This window comes from Thermomyces lanuginosus (assembly GCF_041956635.1).
Source record: "Thermomyces lanuginosus strain ATCC 200065 unplaced genomic scaffold VTN49scaffold_42, whole genome shotgun sequence".
Classification (NCBI taxonomy): Eukaryota; Fungi; Ascomycota; class Eurotiomycetes; order Eurotiales; family Trichocomaceae; genus Thermomyces; species Thermomyces lanuginosus.
Window position 1 is genome coordinate 654889 of NW_027192376.1, and position 22154 is coordinate 677042.

Here is a 22154-nt window from a genome sequence, read left to right on the forward strand (position 1 = left end):
CAGAGAAGTGGTGGTGATCGGCCGACTTCAAAAGTCGACTTGAGGTGATTAGCTGACATAAGCGTTCGCCAAGACCTTGGCAGGTCATGTGCACATGGCACGCCACTTGAATGCCTTGTGGAGCATGAGAGCTGCCGACAATCGGATAACGCGACCGATGACGACATGAAATACCTAAATCGTGTGCGCATCTCTCGAGTGAGGCGCGATTCTGCATCAAGGATTATAACCTACATGTCCAGAAACCGCGAGATCGAAGAGATTTCGAATACGACACTGTGGAATTGCTTGAATGTGAAGCTAGTGTTGTCGAAGCTGTGGAAATCTCCCATTGAGCATTGAAGAGATATAAAGAAAACACAATGGCCGCCATGTGTAACCATACAGACAAGCTCTGGAATGAAACAGCGATTGCCTCCATGCAAGCAACAATACCGAGGAAAGCATGCATGGATGACGCAGTACTTCAACAGCAAAGATCATGAATGAAAGCGCGAAAGCAATCAAAAGAAAATATGCAGAGAAAGGTGTACAGATAGATGGGAAATCCCTGGAGAATCCTCTGTGCAAGCAATGAAAATCCCCGTCGTCCAGTTTCCGGGATGCAACACAAAAAAAAAAAAAAAGGAAAAAGTCGCAGGGTCTATCATTAAAACCGTTCATCATCATAGTATCAAGGTGTGAAGGTTGTTTTGGATAATCATATCCTGTACAGAATCCATGGTCGCCTTCAACAAATTTGTGTCGGTAGCGTTGGTGTAATGGATGTAAATCTCGCGGTCCGGCATTCTGTTGATACTCTTGAAACGGTTTGCAAAGTATTTGGCGGCGGCATCATAATTGCCCTCGGGCCCGTTGTAATCGGGGAAGTGCGTTTTGACCGGAGAAATCGCTAGTTTCTTCTTGAATAGGTCCACCTTATTGAGGAAGAGGATAATCGGCTTTCTCTTGAACCACTCGCCATTCGCCAAGGACTCGAAGAGCATCATGGCTTCATGCATTTGATTCTGTGGCACACCAAAGTTAGCGGACATGATATGTGGACAATAGTTGCGAAGGTACAAAGGAGCGTACCGCATTCTGATCTTCGAGCAGACTTTGATCGTAGCCGGACAAGGCAACCAGGAAAAGGAGTGTTTGCACACCTTCGAAGCAATGGATCCATTTCTTCCGCTCTGACCGCTGGCCACCAACGTCCATCATTCTAAAATTCAACTTGCGCATTTCAAAAAGCGTCTCCGTAATGCCGGTGGTTCTTAGTCGCGAATGCAGCATGTCTTGATTGTCGGGGAGCCAGTCGGGCGTGAATAGCTGATCGATCTTACCAAAGAAGCTGTAGTTTCTGATGAGCAACCGCAACTCCAGCAAGGATTCGACAAGGAGCCTTACTAATGCAGGTTATCATGGAGAGCGAACCCGTGACCGCGTGCTATTGCTTTTTGAACCCCTTGATCCTCCCACAGCTCCTTCATCGCGTCGCGAACGGCCAAGTCAGAGAAGGCTTCATCCGTGTCAACGTCCGCCTCCGTCTCCGTTAGTCGTTTCGCCAGAGGCTGTGCAACGATCGCAATCAGTGCCACAGTCCGTGTTTGAACTCGTATTCCTCTTTGCTCACCTTGCTTGATTCCCGCTCAAATTGTATTTGTTGTGTTTCCATGATATCAAGCGTCACCTTGAACGCTACAACCAGGTTCGAATAGATTACTGCCCGATGTTGGCGTCGCTCATCGAGAGGAAATCCACCCGAATGAATTATGCGCATCTGTTTGATGATTGTGGACTTGCCGGACTCTCCGGCCCCTATTGCGGGGTGAGTAGTGCACTGGTGGCATTGACCTGCATACGGACATACCGAGAAGCAGGATCTTGATGGTGCGATCCAGCACCTTTTTGTCCTGCTTGATCTGCCGGTCGATGCTCGCATTGACTCGATTGGCTTCCTTGTCCTCGGGATCCAGCTTGGAGCTTGTGCAACCCATGGTGCCGGCGTTGAGCAGCGAAAGGCTCTAAAAAAAGGGAGAGAGGTCGGCGTAGAAGCCGTTTCGATGACCAGCAACGATGCACCAGCGAGTAGGCTCAGCAGAGCAACAAAGAATGTGCCTTTAAGAACAGGGAAACAATTGTTGTACGCAAGCGGAATGCGACGACGTCGGTCGGAAGTGGACGCAGGTAGACGAATCGGCTCGAAGACCGGTCGGCGGCGTGTAACGAAACAACCAACACCAAAGAGACAGGGGAGTCTGTGGCCATATTGAAAGCGAGTCAATCACCATGGTTCTCATCCTTTTTGTTTTCTTCGCGTCTTGATGAGGGGAGCGCGCCTACAAGGAATGCGGCAGCTGGGGAAAAGGAAAATCAAAGGAACCGAGGAATCAAAAAAACCGCAGGGTTGCGGATCTACTCTGGGATGGAGAGAAATCCCCGAGAGGCGCGACCCATGAACATGGGAAAGTTGACAACTAGAAATTAGAAATTAGGGAGTGGAAAAAGTAGGAAATGTTCATAAAACTGTCGAAGCCATCAAGTCTGTCAGTCACTGCCTTGCCTGGTGGTGTTTTTGGTAGTGACTTCGCCCCAAGCCCCCCAGGGGGATTTGCTAAATGTTGGCTTCCTTTTAGGTTGGAGGATGTGGGAATAATGCGATCTGCAACTTTACAGTAATTCACTGCAGAAGTTAATCGAGATGGGGAAGACGGAGTTAACTGTAACTTAGTACGAGTACTTACTAACCCCAAGTCACTAACTACTGTACTCCGTAACTACCTACCTAGGTTACGAGGACTGGGGAGACTCCGAGGACTGGAGTTCACAGCATTCGCGTCTTCACCAGAGTTCGCGGCACTGCACGGTCAGTTATTTGAAGCCGCTGTGGTACGGAGTACCTCCGACGATGCGAAATGTAGGCATAACCATGGAGTGATCGTCCGGTATCGGGACATTATGCGAGCAATGAATGGAGCGTTACGACTGACGTGTGTCCATCGATCCCAATGGTCTGGTAAAGCGCTTCGTGGTCTTGTCTCGTGGGAAGATCTGCCAAGGTCCATGCTGGCCCTTGTTCTCCGTCCTCCCGACGGGCCGAGACTGAGAGTGCCGCTCAGCAAGCTCCCCGTCCGATCGTCCAGACAATACAGAATTCCAATTGATGCATTGCATTCGAATATTTCCCAGACGGACGGCTTCAGCCTCTTCGATCTAGATCGGGGCCGATGGGGAGATAGGCTCACGACTGCATGAGAATTATGAACACGATTTCGTTGTAACTGTGCACGCGCTGGCGGCTTGGGCTACCCACACAGAGTCCACAGGCGCATGGCCGGTGGCCCGTGTGGGACTCTCGCCGAAAGGCTCACCCGATGGACCGATCCCTCCCAATTGCTTGTGCGGAATAACTGCTGATCTTGTCCGGATAGAGGACATTCAGCGCTGAAAGACTGGATTTGGTTCTTCGCTCGTGGCTTGCACCAGAATAAGATATGGAAGAGCCTAACCTAATTGAAGGACGCAGGGCTGCAAACGGCTGCAGCAGCATGCAGGAACGGAATCCTTCCATGGACGCCACGCAAAAATGACTCCAGTCATGGTGGATCTCCTTTCATCAAAGAGAACATGGGCAAAGGGCAAATCGGGTCATCGGCAGCAGAGGATTGAAACCAAAAGGGATCTCCTTCGCCAGGGTTATTGGAGGAAAGGGGGCCCGTCCTTAGCGTTGGATGGATGTTTCACGTTAACGAGGCTCACCAAATCGCTGCAGTGCCCCGCTCCGCGGCGCAGGAGCCCGCTGACTGGAGACTTGCAGAACAACTTGGAGTCTTGGACTCGCGACCCACGAGGAGAACGGAGCCTCGGCGATTTTAACCGCATCATAGATAGATTCATAGCTTCCAGAGTACTAGTAGCAGTATAGTAGAGGGTATGTACCATTTTGACTCCATGTACCTACCTAGATTAGCCCTTTTAGGATCAATTACGACCGGTACGGAGTAACTTGTAACTCTGAACGGAGTTTATCAAGTAGCCTAGGACGGGATGCATGAATGTTACGAGTCTTCAACTTCAGCTCTCATCTGCATCGTTAGAGTTGGGCTTGGTTAAGGCTATAAGATGGGCCAGACTGTACGAGGATGGAGTAGTCATGGGTTGTGAAAGTCAGCGGAAACTGTCCCGCCATCCGATCCTAACCTATTTTTTATGACTTTGGCGAACTGGACTCGTAATCTTTACCTTCAACCGCACTTTATTTATAGGCTACTAGCATTGATTGCGGATCGTAATGGAATGTCTCAACTATCGATGTGGTCAGTGAAATCCTCTCATGCAGCAGAGACACCAGCTGAGAAGCCAACGGATGCTGAGAGTGCAATCCGCAACGATGGTTCCATAAAATGTTTGCAGTGCCCGTTCTTCTTCAAGATATGTGAGGCAACATTATGCGCTGCTCTTGCTCGATGCCCAAATGGCTGCGCGCGAATTCCCGAGAGCAAAGCTGTGGCTTCGTCCGTGACAATGAAGCGACGAAGTTTGCGGTTTTGAAGCTTCGTGTCTACCCTCAAATCTGCATGAGGTATTGACTCAAACCTGGACAGGGAAGCCTGCTGCCCATGTGCTTTGCAGCTGGTGGATAGAACTGCTCGCAGGGACGGTCATCCAGCCGGAATATGCTCCTAGTGACCCAAGAAGATGCAGTGCAGGTTTGAACTAGCCGCGGGTGGTGTACGAGGGCATCCTCACTGCAGGATTTGGCCTACCAATGGTCCGGGATTGAAACGTCACGGAAAGGATTCAAGAATTCTCATAAGACAATGGTAGGCAAGCAGAGTGCAAGACTGATGCCATCCTGGAAATATAGTTGGGGAAGTCCTCGAAGGTGATCGCGGGTCAATCGGTGCAAAACTGCTCTACGAAGCGTCGACATCGAAGGTCAGCGAAAGCTGCGGTTGCAATCCAACGACCGCTTCACGAGATTCGGCGGCTGCTTCAAACCCGCCGTTTTGTGGCATCTCCCACAATCTCCATAACGTTCCTCGCCTCCCTGCCGTTGTGCACGGGGACTGCAACGGTTGCAGTCCGCATCCACTAGTACTGTCCATCAAGATCGGCAGTTCAGTGAACCGTTGCGAGAAGCAGGTCTACGTGGGGTATTCTTGAAATATAAACCGGAAACCCTTCTGATCACCAGTGGTGTCTTTGCTGAAGTCCACCAGCTGGTCTGTAGACATGGTTGCTGGACATTGGAATCGAACCCCCTACAAGCCAACAACGGGCGGGAGGAAGCACTCCAAATTGGAATGCCGGGTTCGCTTTGTAGAAATTCCCTGCTTGGCAAGGCTGGCTGAGGGACACGGGATTACGCAGCCAATGGAATCTCCGCATCTTTAGACAAACTTTCCCGCTAGTCAACGGCCGGGCCACTCTATGTACTTTTAGGGTTTGGCGGCTTGGCCTCAATACCATCTTCCCAGTCCCATGAATCCCTCTGATAGGGCTGTCCCAGGCCTCCGACTCTGATCGTGCGGTACGAGCAATCAGCATGTGAATCTCCCCTCCTATGCGAGTTTAGACTCGTCTCCGACCGTACGCTAGGCTCCATTAGGCAGTACGTAATTAACTGATTCGGACGTGTGCGTCCGCAGCTATGGTGCTTGGGCTCTGGGCTCTACTCACTCCGTACGGAGAATCGTGCGATGAAAAACATTGCCCAGACAATCTCCTCTGATCGCCGACGAGTAAACTCGCATTCCAAAACTTTGTTATTTCGGCGGTTTGCGTTCCTCGTAGGCACCGACTGTATTTGGAATCTTCCGGCATTCCAGCTGTTACCAGTGCGCCGGAGTTCATCTGCGCGACAGGCTCTGTCTGAATCACCGTTTGTCTCGAGTTCCCGACGACGAGTCCGATTCGCCCTGAATCCATCCGAGTCAACGCCGAATCGCGACAGTGAGAATCGCCGAAATAGCTGCTGTTCTCCAGTGAACTCGCTGTGTGGCCATATTAGGTTGTTCAATGGCGAAGGCCTTGGCTGCACAACCATCGCATTGAATGTCGTCTTGAAATGTGGTTAACGAGGGCCACGAATGGGAATGAAGAGGTCCTGATGGCGTCGCTGCGTGAAAGAATGAGCTGAGATCTTCTCTTGTTGTTTTCGTTTGCCAACGGGGTCGTCAGTGTTGAGCAACATGGAAAAAATGGCACCATCCAGCGCGCACGCTCGCGACGTGCCTCAGCCAACTCTCAATGATGGGTTGGCCTCGCCAACACTGGCTTCAAGATCATCTACTCTTGTTGTTCCCACATCGAAGCCGAGTTCCCAGTCGCCATTCGGGCTTCGACGTGCGCATACCGCCAACCCACCTGGCATGTCCGACCGCAACAATCGCATTGCAACGGAACGATCGCGAAAGGGGAAAGCGACTTCACCTTTGCGGTTTCAGACCAGCGCCGAGGCCTTACACCAACAATCTTCAAAGACGTCTACTAAGCTACCGTCACGTCCAGAAGCGGCAGTGACAGGAGCACGTGGTGATAATCATTTTACCGTTGCCAACGTTGGAAACAATGGCAAACTTTATCTCAGGTATTAATTTTCTGCGGACAAGTGCCAGACAAGATGAGCTCACGTGGGGTCGACTTTCTAGGCCAATGCTAGATCTACCACCTCGGAGACTTCAATCCCCTGCTGCAGTTGGATTTTCCTACTCCACGACAAGAAGAGGTGCCGATTCGCGGCAGCGTTCGCACTCTGAGGCCGCGTCGGATATGAGGCAAAGTATTTGGTCATCATCAGAATTTTCCGAGCTACGTCCGAATCGCCGACCGGATCAGCGCGTTGATAGTAGTCGTCTGAAAAAAGCGCATTCTTTCTCGACAATATCCGACCGCGACACATCGCCATCGCCAGCACGAGAGGATGGGTTTCGCATCGTAATCGATCGGCTCGAGGGTAATAGTAACCAAGAAACGTCTAGCATGCAGTCGATCCCGGCTCTAAGGGTGCCCATTCCGCACTTCAGGCTTGGTGTACCTCAGTTCAATCCGGACGGCACGCCAATTTTACGCAGTTCCGTATATACTACCACCACCACAATGGACGATGCGCGCCCGGAGCCTCCTTCTCGGATACCGACAACCTACGACGGGCCGGAGCTATTGTATCCTTTACGCGCATTCTCTGGTGCCATGTCATCGTTCTCGGGCTTGGTTCCGGCAGCGGACCTGTCGAAAGAGTCTATGCCTCGACAATCCGACGTCTACAGCCTTGAGTTTCCCATCGAGCCCTCTCTCTTTGACTCGTTGGCGAAAGAAAGCCACGATCCGTCTCAAGTTCGATTTTTCCCAGGCACAAACGAGATCAGCGCAGCCACTCCGGCACGCATTGTTGCGCAGATCTCGTCCGAATCTTTCATGGATTACGAACTGGTGTCTGACTTTTTCTTGACATTCCGAGCGTACCTTTCCACGGCGGATCTACTAGCATTGCTCATGGCACGACTCGAATGGGCAATCAACCGACCGCAGGATGATGGCAGAATCATACGGATCCGAACCTTTGCGGCGTTGAGGCACTGGATCCTGAATTATTTCGAGGACGATTTCGTGCTCGATCGCCATTTGCGCATCCTATTCTGCGAGAAACTAAATGCTCTGTATCAACGAGTCAAGTCTCGAAAACTGGCGTCCGCGAGCGACATCAAGATTCTGGCGGATCTAAAGCGTTGCTGGCATGGGCGATGTACGTTGTACTGGGATTGTCCAGATTACATTAATCCAGATAGCCCGATCTATCCAGGAGGGGTAGCTGGCGGCAGGGACATCGCTAAGACAACGTTAAGCGAAGCCAGCACAGGCCATTCAGATGTTGTTGTGGATGCGGTGCTCGGACATCCGAGAGCGGAACATCCCAGATATACCTCAGCTGTGAGGGAAGAAAATGGACTCTGTCGGAAATTGTCTGTGACGACAAGAGGAGCCACATTTTCTCCCAGTGATTGCAGCGATCAGCCGATTTCCTGCCCATTCACAAGGAGGCGCTCCTCAGAGCCTTTGGAGACCGTGGAGGCACCACAACCCATTCCCTTGCAACTGCTAACGCATGGCCGAGCTGGACTAAATCAGTCCGCTCGACGGTCTCCTGTCCACTCTCACAAGCGAAGTGGGAGCTTTTCGGACTCGCTTCGTGATGGCCGAGCCCCCGTATTCCAAACTCGTCCCAACTCCCAAAGGCAGCTCTGGTTGCAAAGCTCGTCCGAAGTTGAATGTCTCATTCGAGGCAATTCATGCCGTCCAGCAGAACCGGGCATCGATTTTATGGCACCGCCATCACCGCCAGGAACGCCTTCGGTGGAGGAACCGCAAGATTCCCATGGGCGGAGTCTGTCTGAGGGGAACATCAGAGCTCCAAATGGCAGTCCTGGAGTGCGGACCATTATCGGTTCGATTCGGCGTGCGTTCCATAGTAAGCAGCCGCCTATGACATTGTTCAACCATTCTCGCGCGAGCCCAACGTCCCCAGGAAAAACAGCTGCTCTTCCCGCCAATGTTGCATCCCGATCCGAATTCTTTAAAGGGAAAAAGGCTAGCGCTTCCCACAAGAATCCACTACGAATCGATTATCTTTGCGATCAAGTGATGACGGATTATCGAGAGTTATTCGGCCTTGGCAAGGACACTCCGGTAGCTAAACATGACGAGTCCGGCGCGGTAGAGGAGGAGCCACCCCTGCCACATGACGTGAAGCAACAGAACCGCATTCCTAGTCAAATCACCGCGGGTAGCAAGTCAATTGTCATCGTTGACGATACAGGTGCTCGAATGCCGTCGACGTCGGTTGCTATATCCCGCCCCTCTGGTGCAACACATGACCCAACAAGTATGTCCGCTACAGGGACAGTGAAGCCGTCATCTTCATATAGCCATATTCGCTCTGTTTTGATAACTGATCCTTCGGGAGCCGGCAACGGGATCACATCGCGGGCATCAACGCCACAGCTTTCGACAGCCTCATCGTTCATCCGGGAGTCATCAACTGAACGGCCTCGATCCATATCGAGCAGACTCCGAAAGTATGCCTCCTTTCACAGCGGAATATCCGGGGCACTCTCGAGTCATAGGAGTAGCTTTGCTGGTTCTGAGACAAATGGACCGTCGCAGGCGTCAGAAAGATTCCTAGGCCGCATGCTCCGGCGGCGACCCGGAGGCGATCTTCGCAAGATCCAGAACGTTCGGGATCTTGAATCTCGGTTGCGACCTCAGTCATTTGTCTCAGAAACTACTCTCAGCAATTCCGTCGCGTCTTCGGCTCATTACGGTCTGGGATCGAGGCTTTCTCGTCTTTCTCGGCTTTCTCGACTTTCGCGAAATCCAACCACCACTGTGCAGACAAAGTACGACCTTATCAACACGGATTCATTCCACCAGCTACGTCCGTCGCTCGAAGCGGCGGTAGCCGAGTTCGCGCGTATCCCCGACGACGATGATGGCGGCATCGAGACTACCCTCCTGAAACTTGAAGGCAAATGGAAGCCCCGTAATACGTTAGCTGCGGACAATGAAGCCCACCGCGACTCAGAGTCTGGCAATGATGACTCGCATAACCGGGATGGAATGCAACCATCTAGCCCTGTCGATGAGGGTAATCAGGAAGCCAAGAAGAATGATATCCCAGAGTTATTGGAACGCAAAGAGGATCCGGGAACTCAAATCCAGGTTCAGTCGGTCGTAGAGTCTGAAGATTCTCAGTGGTCTGTTCCCCTTCTGGAAAGAGGACTCGGAGACGAGTCGATGAGGCTGTCCAAAAGAAGGAGTTACCATCCATCAGGGTTTGCTGTGCAGCAGAACTTGTCGGACAGTCCCAGTCATGAAGGTCGCAGCCAACGAGATTCCTCTCATCCATCAATTCAGGTGATCAGCAAGACAGAAAGTCTACGCGGAATTCCATCAAAAGAGGGAACCGAGCCTGCGGGCTCAGGATCTGAGGTTATCGTTTCCCATCGGGATGCCCGTTCGAATCTGTCGTCAGAGATGTCGCTGGATAAGGTTGAAAGGGACGAGGTCTTTGAGAGTGACAGCGATGAGGATCCCGCTGATGCGAATCTGGATCTGCCGCCACATGCTCTTGTGCATCCACCCTCCCCTCCCATGACGATCCCGAAAACTTCGTCTGTCGGGCCTTCCGCGATCCCCCCAGTGACTCCTGTGCACAAGAAAGATGATGCTCTGACGCCTGGACCGTCTCCAACTCGCCAGAGAGATCACGATAACATGCGGAAGCCAAGTGAAATGCGCGGCGCTGTCGACAAGTCCCCTCCACAGGACCAGTCGCCTTCGAGCCACGTTCCCTTTGTGCTGGCATACGACTCGCGTCTCTTGACCCAACAGCTGACGCTTGTCGAGAAGTCTGCTCTGGACGAGGTGGACTGGAGGGATTTGGTCGAGATGAGATGGAGCAATCAGTCATCATCGGCACGGAATTGGGTCCAGTTTCTTGCAGAAAAGGAGCGTCGAGGAGTCGATCTGGTTATTGGACGTTTCAATTTGATGGTGAAATGGGTGCTTTCGGAGATTGTTCTCACTACCGACATCCATGAACGAGCCCGGACAATCAGCAAGTTCATCCATGTGGCGGCACATGCGAGAAGGATGTGCAATTACGCGACCCTGCTCCAAATAGTCATTGCGCTGACATCTGTCGACTGTACTCGCCTTCGTAAGACGTGGGCTTTAGTCAGCTCGGCTGATAAGCGCCTGTTGGAGCGCATGGAGCCACTGATTAAACCAGTGCGAAATTTTCATGACCTCCGTGTGGAGATGGAAACAGCAAACATTCAGGACGGTTGTATTCCGTTTGTCGGTGAGTAATTTGAGACTTACCTTGGTTTTTTGTCTCTGATACCTAATGGCTTCGTAAAAGGCCTTTATGTCCACGACCTTACATACAATGCGCAAAAGCCGTACTATGTTAACGGGACTCCTGACGGCAATCCACTGGTCAACTTTGAGCGATACCGTACAACGGCCCGAATTGTCAAATGTCTTCTGCGTTTGATTGATGCGAGTAACAGATACACATTACAGCCCGTGTCAGGCGTGATAGAGCGATGTCTTTGGATTGGGTCTCTTCCAGATGATCAGATTCAGGCATTGAGCCGGAATCTAGAGTGATGATGTATTTTTTTTTTTTTTTTGAACTCTTCGTTTTTCGTCCATGACATTCCATTTGACGCATCGAACATATATATATACCCCTCTCCAACATATATACCCTTAGAGTTGGCCATCTCGTTTCTTTGACCTGCGTTTGAAGATCTGATCCCTCGCCATGATGAAATACCCACTCCATTGCATATCCTGGTGTGATAGAACATGTCTTTTGCATTGATTACATCTGCTTTGTTAGATTCATTCCAAGTTTCATCATTAATATCAATGCTGTGTCCAGTCTACAATGGGTGATCTGCTGTATGTCTTGTCAGTTCAAGGACTGACATAACTCCTAAGAGCATGTTGCGATTCCTTCATCTCCTAGAAGTTTTAGTAGGTAATCTCCAGGGAATCAGCGTCTCGAGTTTACATGAGAGCCATCATTGCACCGTAAATAGGATAGCGATGTGGTGACGAACGGTAGGCTATGCCAGTTCGATTGATCTTTTTTGCCTCTCCCTGCGACTATCCAATCATTCTAGTTCCTATGATTGCGCTTCTTCGACCATACTGTCTAGCGCTCGGGCTGCTTCATTCGTCATCGTCTTCAAGACTAACTTCTGTACCCGGTACCTGCCTGGACTACTATTCAAAGTTAGGGTTAAGGATGTTGACTCCGAAACGAACCACGTGACACATCCCACGTGATAACGTGGCAGGGCGTTGTGGCGGTGATCGCGGCATTTTACTCAAGGTAGCAAATTCTGGTAAGGCTTGAAAATTTGTGTTCAATTTCTCATTCAAGGGTTTCATTCACGTTAGCTTTCAAATCTCCGAGTGGGCAACCTGTCAAAAGCAAGAACCAAAGAGTCCTCGTAAGCTCCCATAATCTACGGATTCCGTCGGATTGTAACGCGATAGCGAGTCTTACATGTTGGCTGCGCTCATACCCGAGTCCTCTCTTGCTGCTTTCTAATTGGGAATCTGGAAAAGTACAGCAGTAAGACATTGGGAATCCATCAGCGACTGTCGTCATATCTCGCACGGTCCCGCCACGTTAAATGGACCGAGTGATAGTTTAATCAGATCAAAGAGACCCCTCGATCGAACAACTAATATCACCAAGCACTTCAACTGCCACAGGTGCCAGGAACCGAAGAAAGCAGAGTACGCACTCTTTTGAGGGGGGGCCGTGTCAGTTGCGTGCCGGCTCGCATGGAGAATACTAATAACCTGATCACGGTTGCATCTTTGGTCGACGCCCCTCGATTAGGCTGTACATTGTTTTCGATCGTCCTGCTCCGAATCAGGCAGACGCCGGACACACGATGAATGACGGAAACGGCCCATACGGGCACCCTATAGGCTTTGACGAGGATGGCGGCTTCCCCGGATCCGTGCCGAAAAAGGACAGACCGCTTCCAGATGATCTTCCCAAGTCGTTGGACGATCGCCGGACAGTGCCCGAATATGCAGGAGAAACGGAGATGTACGATGGCTGGCAAGGTACACCGCTTTCCCAATCCCACGACATTTCACTGGATGGTGATAGAGGCTGTATTACTGACGTTCAATCCGTAGGGAAAACTGAATTCTCGCCCATCACAGCGAAGCCGCTGTCGTTCAACCTCGCACTGGACGACCATACGCACGATGAAGAGTATGAGATGAGAGCGCGATATGGACGGAGCTTCTATGACGAACCGGACGACGCCACCGCCCGCATAGAGGATAGCGACGCTCGGTTGATGGAGATGCTTGCAGCGCAAGCGGCGCATCGGGAGATGAATTATTCCTTGGGTGCGGACGAGGAGGACATCATTGCTGATGATAAACTGTCGGAAGATGAGAAGCGAAACATTCTCCAAAGGAACCTCAACATGGCCGCCAGCAATGGTGATGTGGACCGGGTCCGAAAGTTGGTTTCCGGCAAGGCGCAGAAATATGTGGATGTAAACAAGCCAGACGAGGAGGGTACAGTGCCATTAATCTACGCCAGCTGCTTTGTGAGTGTGTACCGCGCACTTCGTCAGAGAGAATCGGCGGCTGATTACTGACGGTGAATACCGCAGGGCCACCATGATGTTGTAGCTGCCCTCCTGGATGCTGGCGCGTTCGTTGACTATCAGGATCGCAACCAATGGACTGCACTGATGTGGGCAATGACGAATCGACATAAGACTATTGCCAAACTTCTCCTAGATCATGGTGCATCTCCCGACATCAAGTCATCGTCCGGAGGCACCGCATTCGATTTCCTTCAGCCTGGCACGGATATCTCTCAGTATTTACAAGAGAATGGGTACCATTTTGGTGCAAGCACGACCGAGCATGATTTTTATGACTCCGGCTTCGGTCGATTTGAGGAAGAGGTTGCTGAGACCGAGATGAAGCGCCGCATGATGATGGAAGAGAGTGCGATCAATCTGGAAGTGGATCTTTCCAGTTTAGGTCTGGATGAAAAAATGGAGGTTCGTTTCGATTTGGGCCATTTGGGGCGGCTGCGGTCTAACTGGATTTAGGACCCTGACGATCTGGATGACGACCAACAAGAATTTGTTTGGGATCGGTGTCTGAATGACCAGATGTTTGTGTTCCAGGAGAGTGAACTGGACAAGATATTAGATATTATCATTACAAACATGACGCCACAGCGATCGCCATCCCAGAAGCCTGTCCCCGCCAACCTCCTTTTCCTCAGTGCACGCTACGCCCACTATCATGCAAGCCCTGAGTTGCTGGAGAAACTACTCATGTGCGCCACGGACAAGATCAACGATGTTGTTGAACGGCATCAGTGGGACATGACGATTTTGGCATTCTGGATTTCCAATGCGACGCTGCTTCTCCATTATCTGAAAAAGGATCCCGGACTGATGGAGTCGACTGTCGAGTTTCAGCTGCACTTGGCTGAACTGATCAATGAAATTTTCATCTTGATCGTTCGAGATGCAGAGCGGCGCATGAACCGTGTTCTGGACACGGCCATGCTGGAACACGAGACGATACCCGGCCTTGAAGATGTCACCTTCCAGAATGAGTGGAAGTTATTCAAACACAAAGCCAAGCCCAAGGAAGAATCGTTCGAGAAACGTTTCCGGCCACCATCACCGAAGCGGCGGGCCCAGATTTCGCCCCGCAACATCACTTCGCTGCTGTCGTCCACCCTTTTTGTGCTTGATCTTTACGATGTACATTCTGTTATTACGACGCAAATTATTTCGCAACTTTTTTACTGGTTAGGAGCTGAGCTCTTCAACCGGATCATGCTTACCAAGAAATACCTGGCTCGAACCAAGGCGATGCAGATTCGCATGAATGTGTCGGCATTGGAAGACTGGGCGAGGGCCAACAATCGTGTACCGGAGCATTATGAGAATGGCTCCATGACCGCGAGTGGTGAATCAACGATGGAAGCGGCGCGAAAACATCTAGCTCCCGTGATCCAATTACTGCAGTGGCTTCAATGTTTTTCGTCGCTCGGTGATGACCGTGAAGCCTTGATTACGACTTTGATGCAGCTGCAACAATTAACACCGACGCAGCTCCTACAGGCTGTGAAGCATTACCGAGCCGAAGTTGGCGAGAGATCACTGAGTAAAAATGCGATGAACTTCCTGATTGAACTCCAGCGCGACCCAGACTTGTTGCACCGTGAGCATCGCAAACTCAAAGAGGCCAGCGGAGCAGCATCCGACGCACCGCCAGAATCTCAACAAGCGAGTGCTTCTAAGGATTCTGCGGCCTCAGCTGACTCGAAGGCAGACGCCCAACAGTCTGACGCTTCAACAAAACAAACCCCCATCTCTCCCACCTCGCCTCAGACACACTCTCTCCCCGGATCTTCTGGCACCAGCACATCCGATGGAAGCTATCTGCTCGACCCATCGCTCACACTACCCTTCACACTTCCCACCAGCACAGATATGCTCATCTCGTATGGCGCAGGATTTGGTGGGACCAACCGAGAACGCGCTAGGAAATACATCCCGACGGTGCCCCCGGAGGTATTGAGTCGGTTTGATCGAGTGTGAGAGATATTACACCTTCAAAGTTTAGGGCTTGGCGCCCACCTTCCCGCATTCTTTCTACCCCAAAATGTGTGCTGGAAGGCCCATTGATGGTCTTTTGCTAACGGTGCCCCGTAGCTCTCTGACCGTCAATTCCAGTACAGTCTGAGACTGATGATTACGTATAACGCGACCTTTGGAACAAGTCGGGATGATTTTGTTTTGAATGTACATAGCGAAAACCATGCATCTTCCGCGGCAAATCAAAAATTCCACTGAATATACATGATATATATGTTTTTGATTGAATTTGTTGGATATTTTTCCATCGAGAATGCCTGTCTATCAAACCAATACCCACACGGAAATAGAACTGCCTGCAATATGATATCCTGCTCTAGAGCATACTGCATCTGTGACGCCAACAACACCAAATCCATCCCAATCATCTCTCTTTTTTATAACTCAGTAGCCTGTGAAACTTGATGACTCAACCAACCAACCCAACTCGAACCTGGACCACGGTAGTATTCATGCTGAAGGAAAATAGGGAAAGAAAAAGAAAACAAGAAAAAAAAAAAAAAGGTAAGCGGTGTTGAAAGTGTGGATTTATCGACTGGAACTCGGAACGGCTTGTGACTGACCGCCGTGCTGAGTGTGCGGCGATGGTGTAGGTGGCTGTGACTGGGACTGTGATGGTTGGAATGGCGGAGGTGGCGGCGGCGGTGGGGGATGGGTTTCTTGAGACTTGCGCTTCCGGTCTGGGGTCTCCGCCTTGTTTTGAGATGATGATGATGATGAAAAAGTTGTCTCCTGGTGCTTTCCTGTTGTCGAGCTCTGCTGTGGTTGTGCGGGAGGGACCCAGTGGTGGAAATAGATGGACGACGACGATTGTTGCGTTTGTGACGCGGATCTCGGCGGTACCGTGTACGGGTGAATCTGCAATTCACCACCGCCGGGACGTGATGCTGCCGGTGATTGAGAATGGTGCCCATATGAATTGGGCTGCTGTGGAGGACTTGGTCTTGGTGGCGCTTGCGATGATAATGGTGGCAACGAGCCTGGGGCAGGCGGCCCATGCGGCTGCGTGTACGGAAGGGACGGCATCGCCGGATTGTCTCCTCGTCCTTCTACAGGGGATGCGGAGACTGCGGGAGAAGCAAGCTGGCCCGATGGTCCTCGCCGATGTTGCGAAGCAGATTGTTGCTGAAGATGCTGACTTAGCGGGCTGTTTATGGAATCTATGTCCGTCGGAGACCTCGATCCGCTGAGATTTGTAAAGATGAATGGCAGCAAGTGGGGCGGAACGCCTGCTTGGATGGCTTCCCGGAGCATGGCCTGCTCAATCTTCCTCTGCTCTAGTCTTAGACTTTCCTGATGGGTCCGCTCTTCTTCCTGCCGCCGGCGGTCTTCCTCGACTCGTGCTCGCAGCCATTGTAGCATGGACTCTTCGGAATTATGCCATTGACTCGGCGGCGGAGGCAGCTGCGAAGCTGACGACGACGGCGGCCGTGGTTCAGATGCGGGGAAGGAGGATGAGTGACGAGGTCCATGTCGAGTACTGTCCGTTGAATGATCCATTGTCGATTTGGGTGAGGGGATCGAAACGGGAGGAGTCCGCACCATGGACTTCTGCACGGAAGGTGTTTCATGAAAGTTCTGAGTTCCGTTCTGTAATTGCGGTTTCATTGTAAGCAACATTGTTGCTTTTATCAATCGGCGGATGACGGGTTGTAGATCAAATCCTCATTTCCCATATGCATGAAGCAGGTGACCCGCTCCATGCGCCATGAGACCAGCGATATACGACGTCAATATAAAGGTTAGCGTGCTGCAAGCAACTCGCGGAGCTGGAATAGCTTACCAACATCCAGAGAGACGAAAGTTGAAGGAGAAAAGGCGAAGATTCTTGCATTCGATGCACAAAGAGTACATGTGAACGCGAGCACCAACCAGAGAGCAATTTCTGTACAGACTTGGATAGCGCGAAAAAAGGGTCGCCTAAAAAGGGAAGTAAGGCTCAATACTTGCCCCTAAAGGGAAGTAGCGACTAGCGGGAGGCTTGAGCTTTGGGGCCGGCGGGGAATTCGTGGCTTGAAGATTCCCCTTTTAGGGCAAGACACGATGTCAGGCTAACCGGATTCAGTAGTTGATCGTGTTGATCGACTATATTTGGCCTTTTTTTGGTAGGACTCACGAGTAAAATGTCAGAGTTGTGGATTTACATCGGAAAAACCAAAACTGGAAACCAAGAACGTTCTGTAACAATATTTCTAAATGCAGAAAGAACTGCCGCATCTTGAAGAATATGAGACTTTTTTGATGTGGAATTGCAGACTCTGGCTGTTAATTAACCTAGTTTGTTCCATCAGAGGAGGACGCGGGTATTCCATACGAGTAGACACTGAGCCACAATGTTGAGCCCGAAGTCCCGTCCCTGTGAAAATAGCCAACGAGGGGATCGCCCAAACCTAACCTGATCAACTACTTGATTTGGACCGAACCAATCCTGATCAGGATGTCCCTTGGTGAGCGTCGTCTTGGCCAGGTAAAGTTTCAGTCCAATGCTCCTCCCTGGTCTCTCAGCCTCAGAAGGCTCAAACTTTATCGTGAACACCGAATAAACCTCATGGAAAGAAATTGCTGACTCGGGAAACCGTGGCACACCGTCAATCTCTGCTGTAAGAGTCAACCTATCAGGAACTGCAAAATGGAAATTGCCAGGAGGCAGTTATGGCGGCTACTCCTGATCTTCACGAATTTCCTGTTCCCCCAAACACTGGCTGGGATACGCTAGAAGCTGCCGAGGAGGAGATCATTCGATTTACGGCTTCCCACGGCTATGCCATCATTCGTGAACGTTCGATTCTCAAGAATGGAGAGGTTTGCAAAGTGTACCTCCGCTGCGATCGTGGAGGGGACTATACCCTGCCAGTGGCTCCAGGCAGAGTTCGGAAGCGCAACCGAGGTACTCGTCAGACAAACTGCCCCTTCTCTGGCTACCTGAGATTCTTCAAACGCATTGGGCGGTGGGAATTTGTGGTTCGAAATCCCCAACACAATCACCAGCCGTCGCCTCCAATCACGCATCCTTCTCTTCGAGCGCGTGCCCTCCGCAAGCATGAAGAGACTATTCGGCAGCAACTTGATATGGGAATGAGGCCCCGAGATATTTATACCTATCTCCAACTTGAGAACCAAGATCAGGGACAGGGTGACAAGATTGCAATTACCATTGATGATATACGAAACCTGCATTACCGCCATCGGATGGAACAGACGCTGAACCGTGGATTCTCTGAGCAGCCTGAACAGACTCTACCCAATGATCGGACAGAAAAAGAGTGAATTGTATCGTGTTTCATCTTTGTATGGACGGATTGAAGGACAAAGCTCCAATGTTTAGCCAATGGCAAGACCAGCCGCCCCGATGCCATGAGTACGGGAAGGTGAGATGGGGATCCTTAAAGTTGACCGTTCAACTGGCCAGGCTTGCTTCCCAAAGAACCTCGCCCGGAAGCAGATCCCAGGGAAAGGCTTCAGACAGCGTCCAACCTGCTCAACGAGTGGCGTTCCGCCCGACGGGCTGTGTTCAAATCTCATCGGTTCCCCCTTTGGGATCCCTTGCGTCTCGAGCCATCAATTGTGGTATTGTTGCCACCAACCGGGACTCTCTGAGTTCGAGAGGCCCGGCCAAGTACCTCTCAATAGACGTTGCTGAGTCGTCGATACGAGTCGACGACACCGCTGCTTGGACAGGCAAGCGGATTCAGGGCGTTTTCTTTGATACGATACGATACCTACTGATCTTCAGCTTGCAGACGTGTACATACGAGAATGATCATCAAACTACAGAAATGAATCTAACTCGAATCTATGGCAATTGATCCAAGCCCGATACCTTAGTACGTAGCGTAAGTTGAGAGACATTGTTTGATTTCCAGACAAGAAACGAAACAATATGGATTGTAACTGTTACATGTGTAAAGTGTTGATAGCGAGAGTACAGCGATTAAAGCACCTTTTGATCAACTTTGCACACATGAAGGAAAGAAAGGACTATGGGCATCATCAGGCTAGTCGGTCTGCGAGTCACTGTTTTTCTTCCTGCCCTTGTTTCTCTATGGACGCTCGTCCCATCGACGAGGCTCTTGCTTCGACATCGTCCGTCGGCGGCACCGCTACTGGCACTGCTGACTGTTCTAGCGCCCCAAGCGAGTTTTCGGGACGCCTGACACTCTTCCATTCGAGAAACAGACTGCATATAAATGCCAGACCAGACAGCGGAATGGCCGAAATGAACACCTTCTGCAGAGCCTCGTTGTACACTCGTAGCACGCTCGGCAGCATCTCGCTGGGGATCATCTCTCGGAACTCCGTGGCTCCGGCGGAAATAGCTGCCTCGATGCTGGCGCCAGGCAGGTCGTTGCTGGACTGTCTGAGATAGTTTGACAGGATGCAGTTACCGGCCGATATGAAGGCCGCGCCACCGAGGCTCTGGAAGCAGGTGACCGCCGCCGTTGCTATGGGCACTTGTTCCAAGGCCAGTACAGCCTGGACGGCGGTATAGCTCTGTTGAACAGCAATTCCGAGTCCAGATCCCGCGATACAGAGATATGCTGCCCACTGAACCGTTCCAGTTGTGGTTTCCAGGGTACTAATCAGTCCTGATCCCGCCGCAGCAATTGCACAGCCGATAATGGCGGGTGGTGTAAAGTATCCAATTTTGGAGACCAGGATTCCACTGATCAAGCAGAATACAACGTTCGGGATAATATACGGAAGTAAATCAACACCGGATCGGGCGATTGAGACCCCCTTGATTGCTTGGAACCACAGGGGAAGGTAGTAGCCATGGACAACCACGACAGCGTAGATGAAGAAGCCAGAAAAGCAAGCCGCCATCACCGTCCGTTTCAGGAAGATTGTCGGAACAATCAAGGCTCGTTCTTTCTGGTGCCCCTGCCATGCGATGAAAAGCAGGAGGGTAACGCCGAATCCGCAGAGGAGTCCGATGATTAACCGATCTGACCATGCATAACCTTCGTTGCTATACTGTAGGGCAAGGAAGAGCATCGTGAAAGATCCGAGTATGAGTGTCGTCCCTAGGCTATCGACTTCCCTGAGACGGGACAAGTAGCTGCCCTTGGACCCTGCAACCTTGGCTGGCTTGAACAGGAACAAAATCACAAAGAGTGTGACCGCACCGACAGGAAGGTTGATGTAGAAACTGCAGATCTGATCAGCATTTGCATCAATCACGTATATACGCTAACGTTGTACTAACCACCACCTCCATGTCACCAGATCGGTGAAAACGCCCCCAAGCAACGGACCACCAGCTGCGCCAATACCATACCTGCGACGAAGTAGTTAGTCCCATAAGACAGCATGAGACTTAGCTCCCATTACGTACATTGCCCCGATAGCTGCCATATACAGTGGCCGACGTTGCAGAGAAACAGCATGGGCGATAACTGTGAAAGAGCCTGTTGTAATCCCAGCACTCCCCCAACCTGCTATCGCTCTACCAATGATCAGAGTCGTTGAATTTGGTGCCACTCCACAAATCAGGCTCCCTAGCTGAAACGCCACAACGGAATGGAGGAACGTCCATTTAACATCGAAGAGCGTGTAGATTCGACCATATGTTGGTTGCAACGCGCAACCCGTGATCAGATAGGAGGAACCGTACCAGCCTACTTCTGAGATCGAATGGAATTCATTTGTGATTGCAGGAATGGCCTAGGAGGTACTCGATTAGTAACCGTGTTGTCCAGCTTTGCCTCAGATTGCAGTCACCGTTGTGATGATCGTTCGGTCCAAGGAGACAAGGAGGGCCGCGAGAGTCACTCCGAGAACCAACAGCGCTAGAACTGTGGTACTCGGAGTCTCTGGCTCTTCATTCTTGCCATCTGTTCTTTGTGACTGTCGATCAGGTGATGACGGAAGCTGCGGCTGCGGGCTGTCAGACCGGAGATTGACATTTACGGTGGGCACAGAATCGCTTTGATTTTTTGAATCATCTTGCTCCTGGCTCGCGTCAGGGAGGTTGGGCAAGGTGTCAGCAAAGCCATCATCAATCTTCGAGTCTCTTTTGTCCGGTTCGACTTCCTTTTTCTCTTTCTCCTTCAAGTCGTCCCTGGAAGTCTCCTCTGGAACATCAGCGGACCGATCACTGCGACGGCTACCATCCTCTGTGACAGCTTCCGGAACCGGGGACAATGGTGACGGTGGACTCATATCGGAGGTATGCTCGGCTCGACGGCAATGAACAGCCGCCGATGAATGCTGAGCTTGGTGGTATTCGCCCAAAGAAAATAAAGGATAGGATTATGGTTCGAGTAACCAATTCAAAAAATCAAACTTCATGCAGAAGTTTTGGCGGAAAATGGTTGCCCTAATTTCGACAAATGCATGGACAACATGAGAAGTGCGTTTTGCTTTGTGCATAGTGGACAAGCTGCAGCCAGCCGGACTGCTAGTTTCACTGCTTCTCCCGAGATCAGCACGACGGAGATACGATGCTTAGAACTTCCTACGCCCCTTCAATCTCAGCGCCTATAGTCGAACGGAGGGTAATTGGAAGTGATAACCTCTATGGAAGAAGACCCTCCATGCACGATAGTGGTTCTTACTGTTACAGTGGCAGACAATGATATATTCACATTAAGAAGAGACTCAGCAATAACATGTAAGGGTAGAGGATCAGCCCCTTTCTGGAATTCGTAGCTGTTCAAGGCAATTGTAAATATGAAATCGTGCCTGACAACACCAGCCTATGGTAATCCAACCATTTGATGATCGATAATTATTACCCAAAGATTGTCGAAATGAACCATCTCCTTTTTAGCTTCCAATCGCACAGCCATGCGTCAGGATGGCGACAACATGGAAGATTGACTGGAAACAGCAAAAGATCACCAAGTACCAATCTTTGGCTCCAGCATGAAGTCGTTTTCTTGAACGGAGCACGGAGTACTAGGACTTTGGGCGGACTCTTCGAAC

General features: G+C 50.9%; 6 protein-coding genes across 6 annotated transcripts; 3 read left to right on the forward strand and 3 right to left on the reverse strand.

Moving 5' to 3' along the window:
• Positions 1-665: 665 nt before the first annotated feature.
• On the reverse strand, positions 666-1979 carry VTN49DRAFT_6973 (uncharacterized protein; the record flags this gene model as incomplete). Its single annotated transcript, XM_069415190.1, has 5 exons — positions 666-1007; positions 1075-1333; positions 1390-1553; positions 1616-1800; positions 1853-1979. 5 exons carry the CDS (start codon positions 1977-1979, stop codon positions 666-668), a joined length of 1077 nt encoding a protein of 358 aa, XP_069265013.1.
• Positions 1980-6176: 4197 nt separating this feature from the next.
• On the forward strand, positions 6177-11157 carry VTN49DRAFT_6974 (uncharacterized protein; the record flags this gene model as incomplete). Its single annotated transcript, XM_069415191.1, has 3 exons — positions 6177-6574; positions 6636-10846; positions 10907-11157. 3 exons carry the CDS (start codon positions 6177-6179, stop codon positions 11155-11157), a joined length of 4860 nt encoding a protein of 1619 aa, XP_069265014.1.
• Positions 11158-12464: 1307 nt separating this feature from the next.
• VTN49DRAFT_6975 (uncharacterized protein) lies at positions 12465-15170 on the forward strand (the record flags this gene model as incomplete). The annotated part of the gene is made up of 4 exons (XM_069415192.1): positions 12465-12642; positions 12718-13142; positions 13209-13607; positions 13659-15170. 4 exons carry the CDS (start codon positions 12465-12467, stop codon positions 15168-15170), a joined length of 2514 nt encoding a protein of 837 aa, XP_069265015.1.
• Positions 15171-15755: 585 nt separating this feature from the next.
• VTN49DRAFT_6976 (uncharacterized protein) lies at positions 15756-16847 on the reverse strand (the record flags this gene model as incomplete). Its single annotated transcript, XM_069415193.1, has 1 exon — positions 15756-16847. The coding sequence occupies one exon, from the start codon at positions 16845-16847 to the stop codon at positions 15756-15758; it is 1092 nt and encodes a 363-aa protein (XP_069265016.1).
• A 1032-nt stretch (positions 16848-17879) lies between these two features.
• VTN49DRAFT_6977 (uncharacterized protein) lies at positions 17880-18494 on the forward strand (the record flags this gene model as incomplete). The annotated part of the gene is made up of 1 exon (XM_069415194.1): positions 17880-18494. The coding sequence occupies one exon, from the start codon at positions 17880-17882 to the stop codon at positions 18492-18494; it is 615 nt and encodes a 204-aa protein (XP_069265017.1).
• A 744-nt stretch (positions 18495-19238) lies between these two features.
• VTN49DRAFT_6978 (uncharacterized protein) lies at positions 19239-21389 on the reverse strand (the record flags this gene model as incomplete). The annotated part of the gene is made up of 4 exons (XM_069415195.1): positions 19239-20376; positions 20434-20505; positions 20563-20891; positions 20949-21389. The coding sequence occupies 4 exons, from the start codon at positions 21387-21389 to the stop codon at positions 19239-19241; spliced, it is 1980 nt and encodes a 659-aa protein (XP_069265018.1).
• Between the last annotated feature and the right edge of the window lie 765 nt (positions 21390-22154).